Genomic DNA, 18,213 nt, shown 5'->3' with positions numbered 1-18,213 from the left:
TTGTGCCACATGCTTCTTCCTCACTTGCTTTAAATAAATAATTGTTGAAATGTTCTCAGCTCGCCTTTGTCTTTTCCCCTATTGGTCCAGCATGGTTCGAATCCAGGTTTAGCCAGGTCTTTATTCCCAACGGTCCGTTCCTTCTAGCCGGTACGTCCTTGGCAGTGTCGCTCAGCTGCATCCGATCCGGAAAGGTGATCCGATCCGGTTCGGACAAGGCGTACCGAGGGCATGGTTCCCCGGTGGTTAAACCACGTGGTTAATTAGATAACCCGATTCCATAGGCAGGAGGACCCTAGGTCACGCGGTTGAGTTATTGGCATACACGGTCGGTTAAGCGACCCGCCGCGTCACGGAATTATCCATGAGTGACCAATTCCGGGGAGTCTGGTGGGAATCGACGTAGCTTCCCCCACCTAGTGGTCTTCTTACCCGACCCCACCGGCCCACAACATTATAATGGGACCTTAACATCCACAAACACTCAATGGCTGTCATTTAAGCTTAATATACTTTCCAAAAGATGCTGGTGTAATCATTTTTGGCAGTGCCCTGACTCCCAAACAAACACCAAGGGGACAATTTATAATTGGTCCAGACATCAATAGCTCAAAGGTAAGTGCACAACTTCGATGCAATATACCAATACCATTATTCAGTTTGTGCATCTCTGCATGTTAAGGTATTTCTTTGTCACCAGGAAGAGGGGAAGGAGGGAAAGCAAAAAGGCAATTCTCCAAAAGTTTTTTTTTTTTTAATTGACAAGTCACATAAAACCAAAGTACAGCTCATGTCATCTTTCTGGCATCTGTGGGAATAAGGGGACTAATCACCTAAATGGAAAAATAAAAATAAAAATTGGCTAAAATTCTGGCACACCTGTTGAGTTTGGAAGATTAGCTGACCCTTTAAGCAGCTTACTGGTGAGAATACCAACACTATTTCAATGTACAAGGTGTGCTATAATGGAGCATGTGCCAACAATAAACCAAGAGAGGTTACATGACTTGTCGAGCCTGTCCGGATGATAAATACATGCTTAGGAGCGGTAACTTAACGTCGACAAAGTCCACGGCTTTATCTCTTTTTCAAATTATTGCAAAACCTATTGGATGGATTCAGTGCATGGCCATTAACCGTGTTACACCCAATACTATCGAAGTTATCATTTGGCACAATGCGGCACAAAGTATGACCGGCAAAAGACGTCGGCATAGCGTTGCACGATGCTTCCAGAAACGCTCCGGTCACAATTTGTTCCGTTTTATGCTGTGAAAAACAAATACTGCACAATACACTCACTGCATTCAGAGTTTAAAACGAAAGCCAAAAAAGGTTGGGTAATACCGCATTTAGTGTAATATAAACAGTAGGAAAAACAATCCAGAGTTAATTAGAGACTATATCTCGATCTGACATTGCTGGATGGATGCCAAAGTGCTGTGACAGGGCCACGCGAGTCCAGCCAAGTTGTGATGCTGGCGATGACGGTGCCAGCATATCGTGCCTGCAAGCAGGCTGACAGGAGGAAAGGTATGGGGTCCGGGAGGTGGTATTTTTACTTGAGTACCGAGCAATGCTCAAAATTCATCGTGGCGAGCCAGAGCTTCACCAAAGTCGGTTGCTTGACTTCCCACAAACAGGTCGTACTTGTCCACAATCTCATCCTTTGTCAGCTTGCCATCCTGGGGTGGGTCCAAGAAAAACAAAAAAAACTATTCAAACAGCATGATCGTTGTCATTGGAAGTGTTACATTGGATTGATTTGTACACACTTGATTTCACCTGACGTTTATGAAAATAACAGAATTAATTGAAACACCTTTCGTGTGGTAATTTCGTAATGACGTAATTTCTTTCGCACCTGACGTAATTAGTGACAGCACAAAAACAAAAATATTGCAATAACAATGCACAACAATATAAATAATCATATATTTGGTTAAAAATAAAAACACAAGACAGACAAACAAGGATTTACATATCGCTTTAAAACTTTGCTTTGTTTGTTTATACTCCCTGCACTGTTAAGTAAAAACGGTTGCTGAGGTTGTTTTAGTGGCTCGGGGGTTTCAATCCTGGACGGGTCACAACTGATGCAGGATATTCAGCTGAACGGGCAGGAATTTGGAACTTGTTCATGGTACTGGTGATTTGTACTCTGTTTACTAATTTCCAAGCAGATGGAAGATGATCTCTGGGAAATGACAAGGTGAAAATGGCAGAAAGAGGGAGTGAGAGAACAGCAAAGCAAGTTTTTAGGACACATGAGCTGATGCCGTCTGGTCCAGTTGCAGAGTCAGAGCCGAGGGTTGCCAGAAACTATTCCACCATTTCAAGAGCAAAACACAGAATTCAGGAGTAGTTGGGTACGACTGAGAAGGGTGGGTAGAGAGAGTGAGGGGTTGGGGACACAAGATTTGGAAGCAAACACAGAAATGAGGAATTCGGCCTTCTCACGAGCGGAGTCGGCTGTGGTGCCATTTGAAGTGAGGGAAGAGATGGAAGGAGAGCATGCACCAGAGACAGACTTGACAAGGTGCCACCAGGTTTCAGAGGAGTGGAGACAAGTGTGAAAGTTTATTCTTGTAGATTGGACAGATGCTGTTTTATGGCTCTTATGAGGGCAGACACACAATCATTTGCAGGCTTTGTGGAATGATCTGTGCTTACCTTTCATTGGATTTGCCTTCCAGGAGGAGAATGCTAGTTGTTATAAAGCAACAGCCTCACCACAGGATTCAGAATACCAAGAGCAGGAGGATGGGTATGATGATAGAAGAATAGATGGAATGATTCTGCGCATGAGAAAGCAGGTTTCTGTGGAAGAATTCCTAGGCTGAATTAATATCATTGGCAGTGGATATAGGAGACTAGTCCTGAAGTGTAAAAATAATTAAATAAATAAAAATTGTGAATGCGCAAAGCACGAACGTAGAGGCAGGTCACATTTTATAAACCACAGATACATGGAGTCTGCGAATGTCGAGGGTTCCACAGTATATGTGCATGCATACGCACACGCACAATCAGGATTTAGTCTTTCAGCAGTTTGAGATTCCAAGTCGAATTGGGAAACAACTTACCATAATGTTTTTTTTGTATAAACTGTGGGTTTCATTTCATACGAGAGGTTTTAATCAAGACTTGAAAGCTCCGTCGAACGACTGATGCCTGAAAAGTTAACCTTAATTATAATGTTTCATCTCATGGTGGTTACCATTCCTTTGTCAACTTCTGGTGGTTGAAACTTATCATTCAAAATGTCTGCCAATTAAATACAGACTGGCACTTGCCGAGACAAAGTCAAGTATTCCTCACATGTTTGAACCATTTGGCCTTCGTGCTTTTCCCCAAATGAGATTACTTGGTGCATTGATAATTGACATCCCTAATAAAAAAAAAAAATGGGGAAGGGAGTTTGGGTGGCACAAATGCAGCAATGTCACACAAGTTGGATCCAACTTAGCTGATTCGCCAAAGAGCGTGGAGGGAGCTGTGGGCTATAGCCCACCAGTTAGATTGGTGTATCCATGCCTGCAATTAAAAAAACTAGACATCTGCAATCACAAATTGATCACCAAGGGTAAAAGCCTCCCTCAGCACCCACGATCCAATGATGGCCATGTGAACTTGACCTTCAACATTTAGGTATAGAACGTAAATTAACAATGTGTCCAATCTACAATACATCAATAAAACACGACTGCACATCATGAAAAATCGGAGGAAAATTATTCAAGTTATGATCAAAAAAGTGTTTCAGGTCATGTCACAATTCAAAAAAAGTAGGTCAAGGACAGATCAAATATCATGTGCACAATTTCAGTGCAGCTCGGCTATGATGACGCAAGGACATCCTGAAAGGTCAAGCCGTCTGAGATTACACATTGGCAAAAAAAAAACAATAAATGCATTTTATTCACATCTCGATTTGACCTTGACCTTTGACTGAGAGGGGTGTGATGTACATTAAGCTTAAATGCACCTTACCCTCTAGGCCATCTACAGGCCAATTTCATCTGATCAGACAAACCTTGGTCAAGTTATGGTGAAAAATGTGAAATTGTCCACAATCAAGTCATGATCAAAAATATAAATATCAACCCGCATACTTTTTAATTCCCATTATTGATGCAAAATTTCATTACAAAAGTCCGAGCCGGATCCGAGATACAGCTTGGACGTTGGCAGAAAAATAAAAATAAAACAAACAAAAAATAAAAATAAAACATACCCATCAGAGATGGGGAATCCCCCATCATTGAAAAAGGTCATACATATTCCAGATAATGAGGGAGGTGAATTGGAAACAAGATTCCATTTGGTCATCATGTCTTTCGAGCGCGATAACGTCTTTTTTCAACATGGCTGCCTGGCGGCCATATTGGATGCCCGAGCGGGCCGAAACCATGTTGGAAAAAGTTCCCCAGGGGTAAGGAACGTAGTAACCAAAAATAATTGAAATCAGATAAGCGGTTTTCCATTTATTACAAAAAATTTTTTCAAGATGGCAGCCTCAGTCGGCCATCTTGGATCCGGCCACGCCAAAAATCAATAGGGTTCTTCCTTTTCAGGTGGTACATGTGTGACCCAAATTTCAAATCGATATGGCGAACAGTTTATGAGTTATCACACTCACAGCTATAAATGTTGACGCCCAGCCGGACGGACGGACGGACGGACGACCTGGGTGACAACAATATCCCCCTTCCGCCACGTGGCGGGGGATAAAAACACATTCAACCAAGGGTTCTAATAAACTCTGGGGTGACATTAAAAACTGGGGCCACCAATTGTAGAAACAAACACTACAACAGGTACAATCCTCACACTGTCCTATCAGGAGAGACTTAATAGACAGTGAATTTGTGATTGTCTTGCTGTCAAGCAAAGACATATTTGGCTGCGATTTGATTAATTGGTCTGACAGTTATAAATTCACTGAGGCTCAGATATGTGCATCGACAAAGCGGTGTAACAACAGCCTGGCCAGAACACCGACTGACCATCACCTGCTCGTTTTTAGAGGTATGACTGACAAACAACTTTTGTGACGAGTAGTCTTTTAACATCCATCAACCAGATAAAGGCAGATGGCACAATCAGATTCACATTTCCTCTGAAAGAACGGCTTACTCGATGGTGCAGTACCCTGCTTGCAGAATACCGCATCAGAATGTGTTATCCTTTCTTTTGGTTTTATGATTGGGGAATAAAGATTTGCAAACGTATGGCTTCACTCAAGGAAGATGAAACCCGACTTTAATCCAGACTGTGACATTCCAGTATGAGCTATGGTATTAGGCGTCAGCAATTACTTGGGCGTGGTTATCAGCAAAGCTTTTGTGCTGAACACGAGTACGAATGATGAGGCGACTTATTTATGCCACCGGATCTGAAGACAACGAATTAAATTTCAAATCAATAAATTAGCGTTTCAATGTGAACACTTCTTCACGAGCTCTTCGGATTGTCTTTCACAATGAAAAGGAATTCCGCTTTGCAAAAAATATATGCATCATGCAGTGCAACAGGGAAGCAGTGAGAGACCAAGTGCAAGTGTAAAATAATGTGTTGAGCGGAAAAATAACTCGTTCAATTGAAATTAGCACCAAGTCAAAGAGATCGACCTCCAACCCTACACCCTCCCCATTTAAACTGTGCCACTGAGGTAGAAGATAGTGGGGGAAGAGGGATGGAGTGAGAGGTGTTAGCTAGCCAAATTGCATGACGTCGCACGTCTGGGGATGAGGCAGAATGAGCTTGCGTTGCACTCTCTAAACTTCGAGAGTTCAAGCAATCAAAATAGGTCAGTTACCTCTGCCACCTAAGGAGGTCAAGGTTATGTTTTCACTTTTTTTTTTTTTTTTTTTTTTTTTTTTTTTTTTTTTTTTTTTTTGTATACCTTGGTCGAGGCTCGTATGAGAGCTAACACACAACTCACAGCAAGGAGGCATGAGACAAGAGGGGCGGGAGTGGAAGGGACAAAACAGTGGGGAACAGACACATTAGGTGAACTGTGGAAGGGAGAGGGATGGGGATGGGACGGGGAACATGGCGAAGAGAAGATGGACATTACAGGGACTTTCAGGAAGGAAAGCAGGAGAATTGAAGGAAGTGGGCTTGGGTGGATTATCGGGGTAGAAAAGATCGAGGATTTGGATGGGGGAAGATAAGAGGTGGTGGTGAACAGCTGTTTTGAAAGCCTGGAGGGAAGAATGGGAAAGAATAGAGTGAGGAAGTTTATTCCAAAGGCGGGAAAAAGAGGAATGAAAGAGTGAAGATGAGCAGTGATTCGTGATTTTGGTAGTTTTACCAGAAGGGGGTTGTTGGCGGACCTTGAGCGCCCTGTGGAAATGTGGTTGGGACAAATCGCAGAGAGAGCAGGGGGGCAAGGCTGGAGAGGAGTCGGTAGAAGACAGAAAGACCACCGACCAACCTGCGGTGATTGAGTGAGAGGCCCAAAGACTCAGCTTCATTGCGGGAGATGCCAATGATCTTAAAAGCCCTGGTTTCGACAGCGTGAAGCCGAGAAAGGTGGGAGGCAGGAGCACCAGCCCAGAGGGGAGAGCAGTACTCCATCAGGCTACGGACAAAAGCTTTGTAAGTAGTCAGGAGCTCAAGAGGGCCGAGGAAGGACTTTGCACGACGGAGGATTCCCAGTCGGCGACTGGCTTTTGAGGCAAGGTTGGAAATGTGACTTTCCCAGGAAAGGTCATGGCAGATAGTGAGACCCAGAAGCTTGAAAGAAAAGACTTCTTCCAGAGGATTGTTGAGAAAGTGGATGGGGGGGTTTTCTAAACGGTCCTTTCGAAGAGACATCGTGAGAGTGTGAGATTTGTGTGGATTGAAAGACATGTTCCACGTGTTGGACCAGTTTGTGATTTTATCCAGATCTGCAGTGAGCGAAGAAGCTGCTGCTTGCCGGTCTGAGGTATGACAGATGGTACGGCAGAGGGTGGAGTCATCGGCAAAGAGAAATAGAGGATTTTCCAGAGAGTCCGAGAGATCATTAATGAAAACCAGAAAAAGAACAGGGCCCAGAACGCTACCTTGAGGAACTCCAGCCTGCACAGGAAGAGGGGATGAAAGAACTCCATTTAGGGCCACACGTTGACTGCGACAGGAGAGGAAGTCTGCGAGCCATGAGTGGAGATGGCCTTGAATACCATGGGAAGAGAGTTTGGTGAGTAGTGCAGGGTGCCAGACTGTGTCAAAAGCACGTGATATGTCCAGGGATACGGCTCGGATTTCCTGTCTGGCATTGAGGACCTCCATCCATTGATGGGAGAGCAGTAGCAGCATATCCAGGGTAGAGTGACCTGGTCTGAAACCAAATTGATGATTGGAAATCAAGCCATTGGAGAAGAGGAAGGATTTCATGTCTGAAGCGATGATGGATTCCATAACCTTGCTGATGATTGGGAGAAGGCTGATTGGTCTGTAGTTACAGGGATCTGTTTTTGCACCTTTTTTATGCAGGGCAGTGATGTTAGCAGATTTCCAAGTAGATGGCAGATGACCTTGGGAAAATGAGAGGGTGAATAGAACAGAGAGAGGGTGAGCAAGAGCAGAAGAGCAGGCTTTGAGGACACGTGGGCTGATGCCGTCTGGACCGGTTGCAGAATCTGACTCGAGGTTTGAAAGCAAGCTCTCCACCTTGTCAGGAGAAAAGGATACAGAGTACAGGGACAGTTGGGTGCGACTGGGTAAAGTGGGTAGAGATAGTGATGGGTTTGGGACACAAGATTTAGCTGCAAACACCGAGTTTAGACATTCAGCTTTATCACGTGTGGAATCAGCAGTGCGGCCATTTGAGGTAAGGGAGGGGATGGAGGGGGAACATACACCAGAAACAGATTTGATTAAACGCCACCAGGATTTTGACGAGGGAGAGAGGTTTGAGAGTTCAGACTTGAGATGAGAAAGATGTTGTTTTCTGGCTCTCCTGAGGGTAGATACACACTTGTTCCGAGCTTTGTGGAAAGAACTGAGATTGCCCTCAGTTGGGTTTGCTTTCCATGAGGCAAAGGCAAGTTGTTTCAGGACAACTGCCTCGCCACAAGCTTCAGTAAACCAAGGGCGGGAGGAAGGGTAAGACAACTGAACACGAGAGGGGATAAATCTGTGCATGAGGGAGAGCAAGTTTCTTTGAAAGAATTCCCAGGATGAGTTGATGTTTGAGAAAGTAGTGATAGGAGACCAGTCTGTAAGTTTGATGGCTGCTCGGAGACCCTGCCAGTCGGCTTGAGTGAAATGCCAGACTCGACGGCGGTGAGGTGGTTCTCTGATAACAGCCAGAGAGATGTCCACTTTAACAAGGACGTGGTCAGAAGAACCAATTGGAGCGAAGGAAGAGCAGCAGATATTGTCAGGGAAATTTGTCAAAATCAGATCCAGAAGAGATGGAGTACCATTGGTTGAGATCCGCGTCAGGAAGTTGACCGATTGAGTCAGTCCCAATGAGTCACAGAAAGCTTTTGCTGATGTCCCATGGCAGGTGAGAGAGGTACCCACACCTAGCCAACTGGCGTGATGACAATTGAAGTCGCCACATAAGAGGAAGAGAGAGTTTGGATGAGAAGATAGAAGATGGTCCATGTTTTCGGAGAGTGAGGTGTAGATGGAGTCATCACTGTTCGGTGGACGGTACAGTACACATATAAACATGAGGTGGGAGTGGAGGGGAAGCCGAAGCCAGAGGTATTCCTGGGGGTGTGGGGAGTGAGAGCAGTGCAGGGAGAGTGAGGAATAGAGTCTTTGATGAAGAGAGCAACACCTCCACCAGGACGAGGCTCAGGTCTGTCATACCGTAAGAAGGAGTAACCAGGGAGAGATACTTGGGAGTCAGACACGTCTTGGGAGAGGAAAGTTTCTGTTAGGCAGATAATGTCTGGTTTGTCAGTGGCAACCTGTAGGGAAAGATCTGAAAGGTTTGAGCGAAGGCCCCGGATATTTGAGGTCCACACTTTTAATGAAGAGGTAGGGGAGGAGGCTTTGGGTGCATGAGGTGGAGGGGCGGGGGAGGGTAGGACGAGGGACGAGGGGGGAGGTAAGGAGGGTTGTGGAAGGAGGGTGGGGAATTGCAGAATGGCGAGGGGAGGGGGCCGAATGAGGAGGAGAAAAGGCTCTGTGGTGCGGGGAGAGAGGGGGGACAAGAGACAAGGAAGATGGCAGTTGAGGATTTGAGGAGGTGGAGTGAAGAGATGGAGGTGAGAGGGCAGTGGAGGGAGGCAGGTTGTTGGATGAGAGGGGGGCAACTTAGAGAAGGAAGAGTGAGGGGGATGAAAGGTGGGAGAAAGGTGAGGGGGAATTTTTGAAAGAGGTGAGAGGGAGGCTTGGAGGGAGAAGAGTGGGATGCTTGCTTTGAGAGTGAGAGTGAGGGGTGAGGGGCGTGAGTTGGCACTGAAGTTGGAAAAAAAGAATGGTTGATGGAAAGCGAGCATCCATGGAAAACTGTGGTTTTTAAAAGTTTTAGGTCAGAGATGCGATTTAACACAATTCTTGATGGATGCAATGAAGGCGAATTCAGAGCATGGAGAGAAGAAGCGCTGTAATAGTTGGATTTTTTAGGCAAGGAATGAAGGAGAGGTCGAAATGAGAGCAGTCTGTTAAAATAGCAGAAGAGTAGTGCATTGTGAAACAGTAAAGAGTACCACATGTGTGAGAGAGGAAGATGAAGCATTATGAGATCGTTTTTGTTGTTAATATTAATGTATGAGAGAGTTCAACAGATTAGGTCATGGAAGTGTAAAAAAAAAAAAGAAATCGAGGAAGACGAGGAGGAAGTTAAGAGGAAGAAGAAGTAGCAGAATCGGGAGAAGGTGAGCGTGTTGTTGTTGTTGTTGTTGTTGGGTATTTTTTTTTTTTTTTTTTTTTTTTGAGATAAGAAAGAGATTAGTTGGGAGAATGGGGGATGTTTGGAAAGTGGGGAGGATGAAAATTGAAGGTAATGGGGAGGATAGAAATTGAAGGTAATGGGGAGAAAAAACAAACAACAACAAAAAAAAAAACGATCGAACACCGAGTGGAACCGGTAGGCCTCAAGCCTAGGACTAGGCCTCAAACACCAAGTAAGAACGTCGACATAAATACTCACAAAATAGCACGATTTTTGAAACAAAACCGAACTCGGAACACACATTAACATGTAGGTGAGAAAATTAAACAGTTAAAACGGGACAAATAACAACCGGAACTTAACTTTGAGAACATCAGCAGGGAGCCCCGAAGGAGACCTCTTGCCGCTCAAAACCGGAACCGGAAGTGTTTGAACAAAAAAAACCGGAACACCTCTGTCCGTCTGTCAGTTTTTTTTAGTGAGCAGACAGAATATCTCAAAAGGTTGTGGACGGATTCGGACGAAACTTAGTGGACAAGTTGGGTGTGTGCAAAGTATGAATGGATTCGATTATGGTGAAGATCTGGATACTCGAAGTTTTAAGCAATTCTTCACCAATAAGAGAAAATGATACATAGCACGAGATTTCAAAATGTTGTGGCCGGATTACGACAAAAATTAGGTGGATGAGTTTGTTAGATGACAAGAACAAGCCGATTCGATTTTGGTTAAAGTCTGGGAGAAAATCCAGCCTACAAGTGGCATGAAAAATTTAAACTGTTCAGCCAGGTGGGGTGTGCGCTCCACCTCGTGCAGTTCTTGTTCCTCATGGAATGGAGTCAGAATACAATCCATCATTCTAGTGCTCTACAGGCTATTCCTCCCTTTGATAAGGATGTTAAATGAGCGAACACTCACCACCCACATCATTAAAAAACTGGCATAAAGTAAGCAGTTTATGTGCCTGTATCTTGCATAGGTTCCAAATCCACGTGCCGACTTGTGCTGCGGTTGCAAACGTAAATCGCCCAACTCATTCCATCCCATAAAGACTTTTGTCAGCACTTCACAAACACACACTCAGACAAAAAAAACACTACATCTTTGGTTAATATTTTAGAGCAACAGCAATACATTCAAACAAAAAACACTCGGATGTTTGGGGGGGGGGGAATTATTATTAATGTGGCCAAATGTTTGGAAAGCGACATAAGAAAGCAGTCATCACAGGGCACCTCACCAACTTAAACATTCATTTTGTGCAGTCAAAATTGGATACATTTATCATTATTACTATGCTGGGAAGTTTACTGAAAATTATACTCAACCTTATTTGTATCAGACTCAAAAAGCAGGTGCTTCGCCTCAGAATCAGCATGGTCATAATCCGAGGGCAGAATCCAGGCGGCGACCTCATCCCGATCCATTTTGCCATCTTTGTTTTTGTCCCTGAACTCTGAAAACTGCTGTCGCTCAGAGTTTAACCAATCTGGCTCCTCGTAGTCATCTTCTGGGTTGTACATGTCACCTGTATGCACAAGAATTGGTCAGTTTGAATAATATCCAAGAAGAGAATGAACCAATATAGTTGCCAACAATTGTGTACACGTGCGTGAACACGTGTGCGCATGCATGCATGCACGCACAGTTTGGGGGTAGTAGTCACTTCCCGAGGTACTCTGGGTACCAACAACATCACAACAATGGTGCCGCTTTTCACACCGCCCAACGGGGCACTTCCTCAGGAGAAATTTCCTCCTCCCAATGGATGCCAAACTATGGGGACTGTACGTGCTCTAACCCTTTAAATGCTGATCATCAATCAAGAAAGCAGCACATACCATTTTTTGTCTTTTGTATGACTTGGCCCAGGATTTGAACCGCCGACCTCCTTGATTTGCAACACACACATGAGCTTACCTTGCATGTTCCATTTTACCAAATCAATATTTCAAAGTACTTGTCTCTTGGCCTACTCTTACAGTAGGTATCATGGAATTAATTGTATGCAAATAAGGCAATAACCTTTGCAACCCCATCAGAATGTATATTCTCTGACAACGCTCCATGTACCAGAGATGACAGTTTTAACCCTTAAAACCCTAAGATCCTTGGACTTTCGGCTCCCCCACCCTGGGCTCCCGTGGGAGAAAAATCCATCCGCTAGGGTATTATATGGAGGTTCGAATAGCGACTGGTAAAGCGGCCGCTAGTGTTCAAAAAGTTAAGCTGCATTCACATATGGAATTGTCTTGCACGTAGAGACTGAAATCCTATCCGCAATGCCACCAGAGGGCGAATTGCCTCAAATGAGGTCACATGGAGTATCGATAACCATCCGTGCAATTCTTCTCCAATCAGAGCTGAAGGACCCGAAAAGTTTAAAGCGCTGGCTTAGGGGAAACCCTTTCCTCGACGACCCAAGACTCCCAGTGCACAAAGATGCTCAAAAAATACACATCTGGTTCTGCATTGCTAATGTTATGGTATCCCTCTTAGAGTAAGCGGTGTATCTGCCAACTGCGCCTTCCTTTTGATTTCCTCTTTTTCTGAATTTATTTACATGTAACCACTCAATATTATAATTAGAAACTCATCATCCAGAGGAGAATGTTACCGCCTCAACATTGCTGGTACCATCTTGCTCGTTTGTGCAGGAAAAACCTACTTTATGTTGGTATCCATATCCTCACATATATGTGAACGTAACTGAAGTGAGGTTTGACATCATTGCAACTTGAATGCACAACGAGATGGCTCGAACATTGGCAAGTAATTATGATGCAAGGCGGTGCACGCAAAACACCTCACAGCATAGGCAGATGGCTAGAGGGGTGAACAAGCAGCTGTGGTACAAGCACAAAACAAGACTACACATGGATTGCAGAGGTGCAGCAAAAGTAACATGGAGTAGATAATTGGCTCCTGTAGTTCAGAGCACAGCAGTACTATGTGCCTAAAGCAACAAAGCACAGGCCTTTGTTAGAATGATCACGTTTTTCCAAGCCTGTATGTTTTGATGCACGTTATTCTTTGTTAACATCTTGCAAGCACAGCAGCTCTCCCCGCCACCACCAACCCCACAATTCCCACAACTCTGCATTTGAGAAACAATTCAGACATAGTATTAGGGGCTAGTAATAGCAGCAATGACTCACCGATGTATTCGTCTACATCTATCTCACCATCACCATTTTTGTCAATGTCTTCCAAGGTTTCCTAGAAGTCAGAAAAGGGTCTAAAACAATGCTTCAGAAAAACAACCTGTTTGTTCTCAGCATTTATCAGAGAACTATTTTACTACTACTTAAACAATATTCAAAGATCATTCCCTTGAAAAACGTTATAAAATACGTTAATAAAAACCGTTTAAATATGATATAAAAGTGAAAATGCATGTTGTTGGTCTTCAAATGTCGTTCAACCCCCATGAGAGACGCATGTCAAACAGTTATCCCAAAACCATTAGCAATGTAAAGTTAGAGTACACAAGTATTTTCAATAAATATTTATTGTGCTCGAGTTAAGGGGCTGTCGCACCTTGACGTTTTTGCCAGCGTATGGCAACGTATCAAAATGTATGTAAAACGCTGGCGTACGCTGAACTATTGTTTTTTTTTTTTTAAGTTTTTGGCGTATTCATAACGAGTTGGACGTATGCATAACGTATTAGTAACGTACACAGAACGTTTCGATAACTTGTAGATAACTTATACCAACGAATGCTTAGCGTGTTGTCGGCGTTCACAATGTATGCCCAACGATAGTGTAACGTATGCATAGCGCGGCAGCGTATCGCCGACGATCACGTGGCGTAGCCTATTAAAAGGCTGCCGCTCGACGATTCAAATCATAACCGCACTAGAAATCGAAGTATCAACATCACCGTCATGCCCCGTTACACCTTGATGTTTTAGCCAGCGTATGCAGACTTATGAAAAATTTGTCTAAAACGCTGGCACACGTCGAATACGTTATGGGTAAGTTTTGTAACCGTTAATTTGCACGCTGAAGCACGCTGGCATAGGTCGTAGTACGCCGAGCTCGTCGACAAATTTTAAGCATGCTCAAAATTTTTCGACGTATGCCAGCGTATGACTCGCACGTTCCGCATATGCTGGCCACAAGTTGTAGGCACATTATGCGATCGTTGACACACGTTACTTGTAAGCTACTCATAAGTCGAAACACATCGAGGTAATGTTTAGCGTACCCGAAACTTATTTCTAACCTATGAGTAACATGCTTTGAACCTATGAGTAACGTATCTCCAACGCATATTGACGTATGTGACGTCTTCCGGACGACCATAGAACTTACTGAACGTGTTTCTAACTTACAGCTACCGTATAATGGCGTATTGGCAGCGTTTAGGGGAATTGGTATATAAAAATGGGTTCACACAGGAGGAGCCCGTCAGTGTTCCAGACTCCATGTTTTTTTTTTTTGTTTTTTTTTTTTTCTTCGGTATGACGGTTATGTTGACACTTCATTTTCTAGTGCGGTTATGATTTAAATCATTGAGCGGCAGCCTTTTAATTATATTGTATTATAACCGCACTAGAAATTGAAGTGTCAATATCACCGTCATGCCAAAGAAAAAAAAAAACAAAAAAAAAAACCATGGAGTCTGGAACACTGACGGGTTCTTCCTGTGTGAACCCATTTTTATATACCAATTCCCCTAAACGCTGCCAATACGCCATTATACGGTAGCTCTAAGTTAGAAACACGTTCAGCAAGTTCTGTGGTCGTCCAGAAGACGTCAAATACGTCTACATACGTCAATATGCGTTGGAGATACGTTACTCATAGGTTCAAAGCACGTTACTCATAGGTTAGAAATAAGTTTCGGGTACGCTAAAAATTACCACGACGTGTTTCGACTTATGAGTAACTTACAGGTAACGTGTGTCAACGATCGCATAACGTGCCTACAACACGTTACTCATAGGTTAGAAATAAGTTTCAGGTACGCTAAACATTAGCTCGACGTGTTTCGACTTTGAGTAACTTACAAGTAACGTGTGTGGACATGCGTCAACGATCGCGTAACGTGCCTACAACTTATGGCCAAGCGTATGCGGAATGTGTGAGTCACACGCTGGCATGTCGAAAAATTTTGAGCATGTTAAAATTTGTCGACAAGCTCGGCGTACTACGACGTATGCCAGCATGCTCTTAACGCATACAAAACTTACCCATAACGTATTCGACATATGCCAGCGTTTTAGACAAATTTTTCATACGTCAGCATATGCTGGCTAATTTGTCAAGGTGTAACAGCCCCTTTAACGAAGAGCTGTCTAATCAGTTTGATTCTGACTCAACCGTAAACAAGAGCAGTTTAATGTTGAGATTTAAAAAGTATCTGAGTGGTTTGTTCTTTGTTCACTTTTCATGTTCGTACAGGGCAGGCAGCACAGCTTAGAAATGTGCTCACTCGCATTTGAGCTGTCGAACCTGGGTTCGAATATCGACCAAGCTATAAACTGTCACCCTGGTGTTTCACATGGAAGGTGAGGCATTGATGCGTGCCCCGTCCATTGGAAAGATGTTAAGCCAGAAGACCCTTCTGCCAGCACCGGTCAGTCGGTGGATGGGCGATGAGTCAGTGAGTTATCGCCGATACCCTCAACAGGTTACAAATCCCTGTCCTGACTCTCATCTGGGAAGGCAATGGCAAACAACCAGGCATACGCTTTGCCCAGAAAGTGCTTGGGAAGCACTGAGACTCTGTCAAGACAACGGCCTATGTTTGATCCATTGCATGCTGGGATGTCCTATGTGAAATGATGTCTGAAAATATTCACAGGAAGAATCAAAATGAAAATAGAATGAGATTAAAAAAAAAAAAAATTAAACTAACGATGCCAAATATTTTGTTTGAGATAGCAGTTTCATTTACTGCTCCATGACAACTAACACGTAAATGACATGATTAGTTCTACCAAAACTGGACTTTTATTTTCCATTTTAAGACAATTGTTGGGTTGTGTAAATATTTGTTTTTTCATGTTAAAGTATATACAAATTATTGTACAAGCGTTGTTTTGATCACGAAAAGTTTTTCCATAAATTATAAAAACTACAAATACCCACTCGCTACAGAAGCAACAAGGGGGAAGCAAGGAACAAATGCATCAGAAACAAAGGTGACAACTTTAGGCTGCAGATAGGTTGACAATTAAAATACAAGTCTCCAAGATGGAGGCAAATGTTAATCACAGTGCTCCCCTAGTACCTTAAGGAAAATTTTGTCCAACTACAAATGTTGGTATGGCCGAGCTAACTGCCCTACCGTGATGACAAGATCTTTCATCTGTTCAAACTCCTCAGGGTGTAAGAAGGCTGAAAACTCATCCTTATCCAAATGCCCGTCTTTGTCGAGGTCTGCCGTCTTGAACCGCCGCTCATCGCGGACGATGAGCTGCTCGTACGGCTCGTCCTCATCCTCATCAATCTCCTCGTCTGTAGTTCAACCAGTGGGATGGCATCAATTGAAGACATTAAATTTTTCATTGTGTAATACAGCGAAGATAAATACTATCAGAAAAATAAATTTGTAGCCGAGCAGATGACAAATGGAAGAACAATCAAAGTTCAAGAAATCACAAATTTGTTCACTGTAAATACTATGCAATGACACGGGAAGTAATCCTCAAAAAAATATAGAAATGAAAACACCACAAACTAGAGGGGGAGCACTCGGGAAAGTGCAAAACCTCCGCCGCCAATACTGCTGGGTCACTCAAGTGAACCTTATATCTTATTCATTAAATATGTCAACAATGCTGACAGAGTTATAGTTCTTTTCTCCAACATTTTTTTTTTTTTGGGGGGGGGGGGGTTGGAAATCACTTAAAACATGTAAAAATGCAAAAAAAAAAAAAAAATCGAAATTTTGTTGAAAAAAAAGTTGCGAAAATTTTTTTTTCTCTAACAATTTTTTTTGGGGGGGTTGAAAATCACTTAAAACATGTAGAAATGCAAAAAAAAAAATGTTCTCTTTTTTGGGGGGGTTGGAAATTACTTTAAAACATGTAGAAATGCAAAAAAAAAATTCTCTAAATTTTTTTTGGGGGGGGGGCGGGTTGGAAATCACTTAAAACATGTAAAAATGCAAAAAAAAAAAAAATTCTCTAACAATTTTTTTTTTGGGGGGGGGGGGACCAAGTCCAAAATTTAATGGCATGATCCTTGGACCATACCTAACCCCCCACCAAGTTTCGTCGAAATCCGTCAAGGAGTTTTTCCGTAATACTGTTCACAAACAAACAAACAAACAAACAAACAGAAAGGGGTGAAAACAGTAACCTCCGATCTTCGATGGCGGAGGTTAATGAGCCACTTGAGAGACCATAGAAAACATTAAATCACCACAATGAAAGATAATAACAAAACAAGCCTAACTTTTGCTAAGCTCATTTATTGCATAGCTGTATGACATCTGAACCATCATTAAGACCTTTCACAGTTCAGCGTTCACGTTTTGGGATACCAAGATTGGCTAGCCTGAAGGTAGGCATACACTGGCTGAGATATTGAATAGTTTATACTTAGAGAATGGGTCGTCAAATATTTTTGATCGCGGGCCAGAACCAAAATTCCATGGTCCACACAACCAAAGACATTTTAAACAAATAAAAGCTACATTCTGTGGACATCACCCCTTTAAAATATTATTGCATTAAAATTTTATCTACTTGCCCCTCCCCCCCCCCATCCCCACTAACATTGTTCTCATAAGCAATTAGGGTTGTTACGCACGAGTAATACAGTAACAACTGACTAAAACTGATAGACAACAGCACTTTGTGCTTTGTGCTAATTTGTGGGAATGAATTAAAATAAATAAATAAATAAATAAACAGTTCATCAAAATATTGTAATCATAGCAGTCAAAATAGATAGTTCATGGAACACATTACGCCACACAGTCTTGAGAAATGATGACATGGACAGGGTCTGTGAGCAGCAAATTTGATTGGTCGTGACGACGTAATATTTTGTCCATGTACTGCTAAATGGAAGGTTTTTGAAAGTGCCAAAAAGGCGTATTGTGTTCTGCAGTGTTAAAGTATATAATTCAAATGAAATAAAATAAAGATTTTAAAAGTTAAAGAAACTAAAAGGGCACTCTTCGACGTCGCCAGATATGCCTCCACCCACGTCATTACATCAGTGTACGTACTTCTTACCAAGTTTGATTTAAATTGCTGAACACCGATTCAAAATATTAGATAATTCTGGCTGCCAGACCATAGACCATGCATCCAATCAGGTTGAAAATTTAAAACATATATTCCCTATTCCCTATGACTAGAAGATCATAACTGACATTTCACGTCGATTGATGAAGCGGTTCA

The 18,213-nt window shown here is 42.9% G+C and overlaps 1 protein-coding gene across 3 annotated transcripts in view; it reads right to left on the bottom strand.

The window, feature by feature from the left end:
• Positions 1 to 738: 738 nt before the first annotated feature.
• LOC147034884 (calumenin-like) overlaps positions 739 to 18,213 on the bottom strand; it is a 31,779-nt gene continuing 14,304 nt past the window's right edge. For all 3 annotated transcript variants that reach the window (XM_085890573.1, XM_085890581.1, XM_085890565.1), the window contains exons 4-7: positions 16,146 to 16,315; positions 13,003 to 13,063; positions 11,173 to 11,372; positions 739 to 1,685 (exon numbers count right to left, since the gene is read on the bottom strand). In XM_085890573.1, the coding sequence (XP_085746699.1) occupies positions 1,581 to 1,685; positions 11,173 to 11,372; positions 13,003 to 13,063; positions 16,146 to 16,315 (536 nt within the window). In that variant the 3' untranslated portion in view covers positions 739 to 1,580. The remainder of the gene's footprint in view (positions 1,686 to 11,172; positions 11,373 to 13,002; positions 13,064 to 16,145; positions 16,316 to 18,213) is intronic.

The sequence above is a fragment of the Eptatretus burgeri genome, chromosome 1, assembly GCF_056783735.1.
Source record: "Eptatretus burgeri isolate ZD-2024b chromosome 1, Ebu_testis_v1, whole genome shotgun sequence".
Lineage (NCBI taxonomy): Eukaryota > Metazoa > Chordata > Myxini > Myxiniformes > Myxinidae > Eptatretus > Eptatretus burgeri.
Note: the sequence above shows the minus strand (reverse complement) of the source record. Positions and strands in the feature narration are given on the sequence as shown.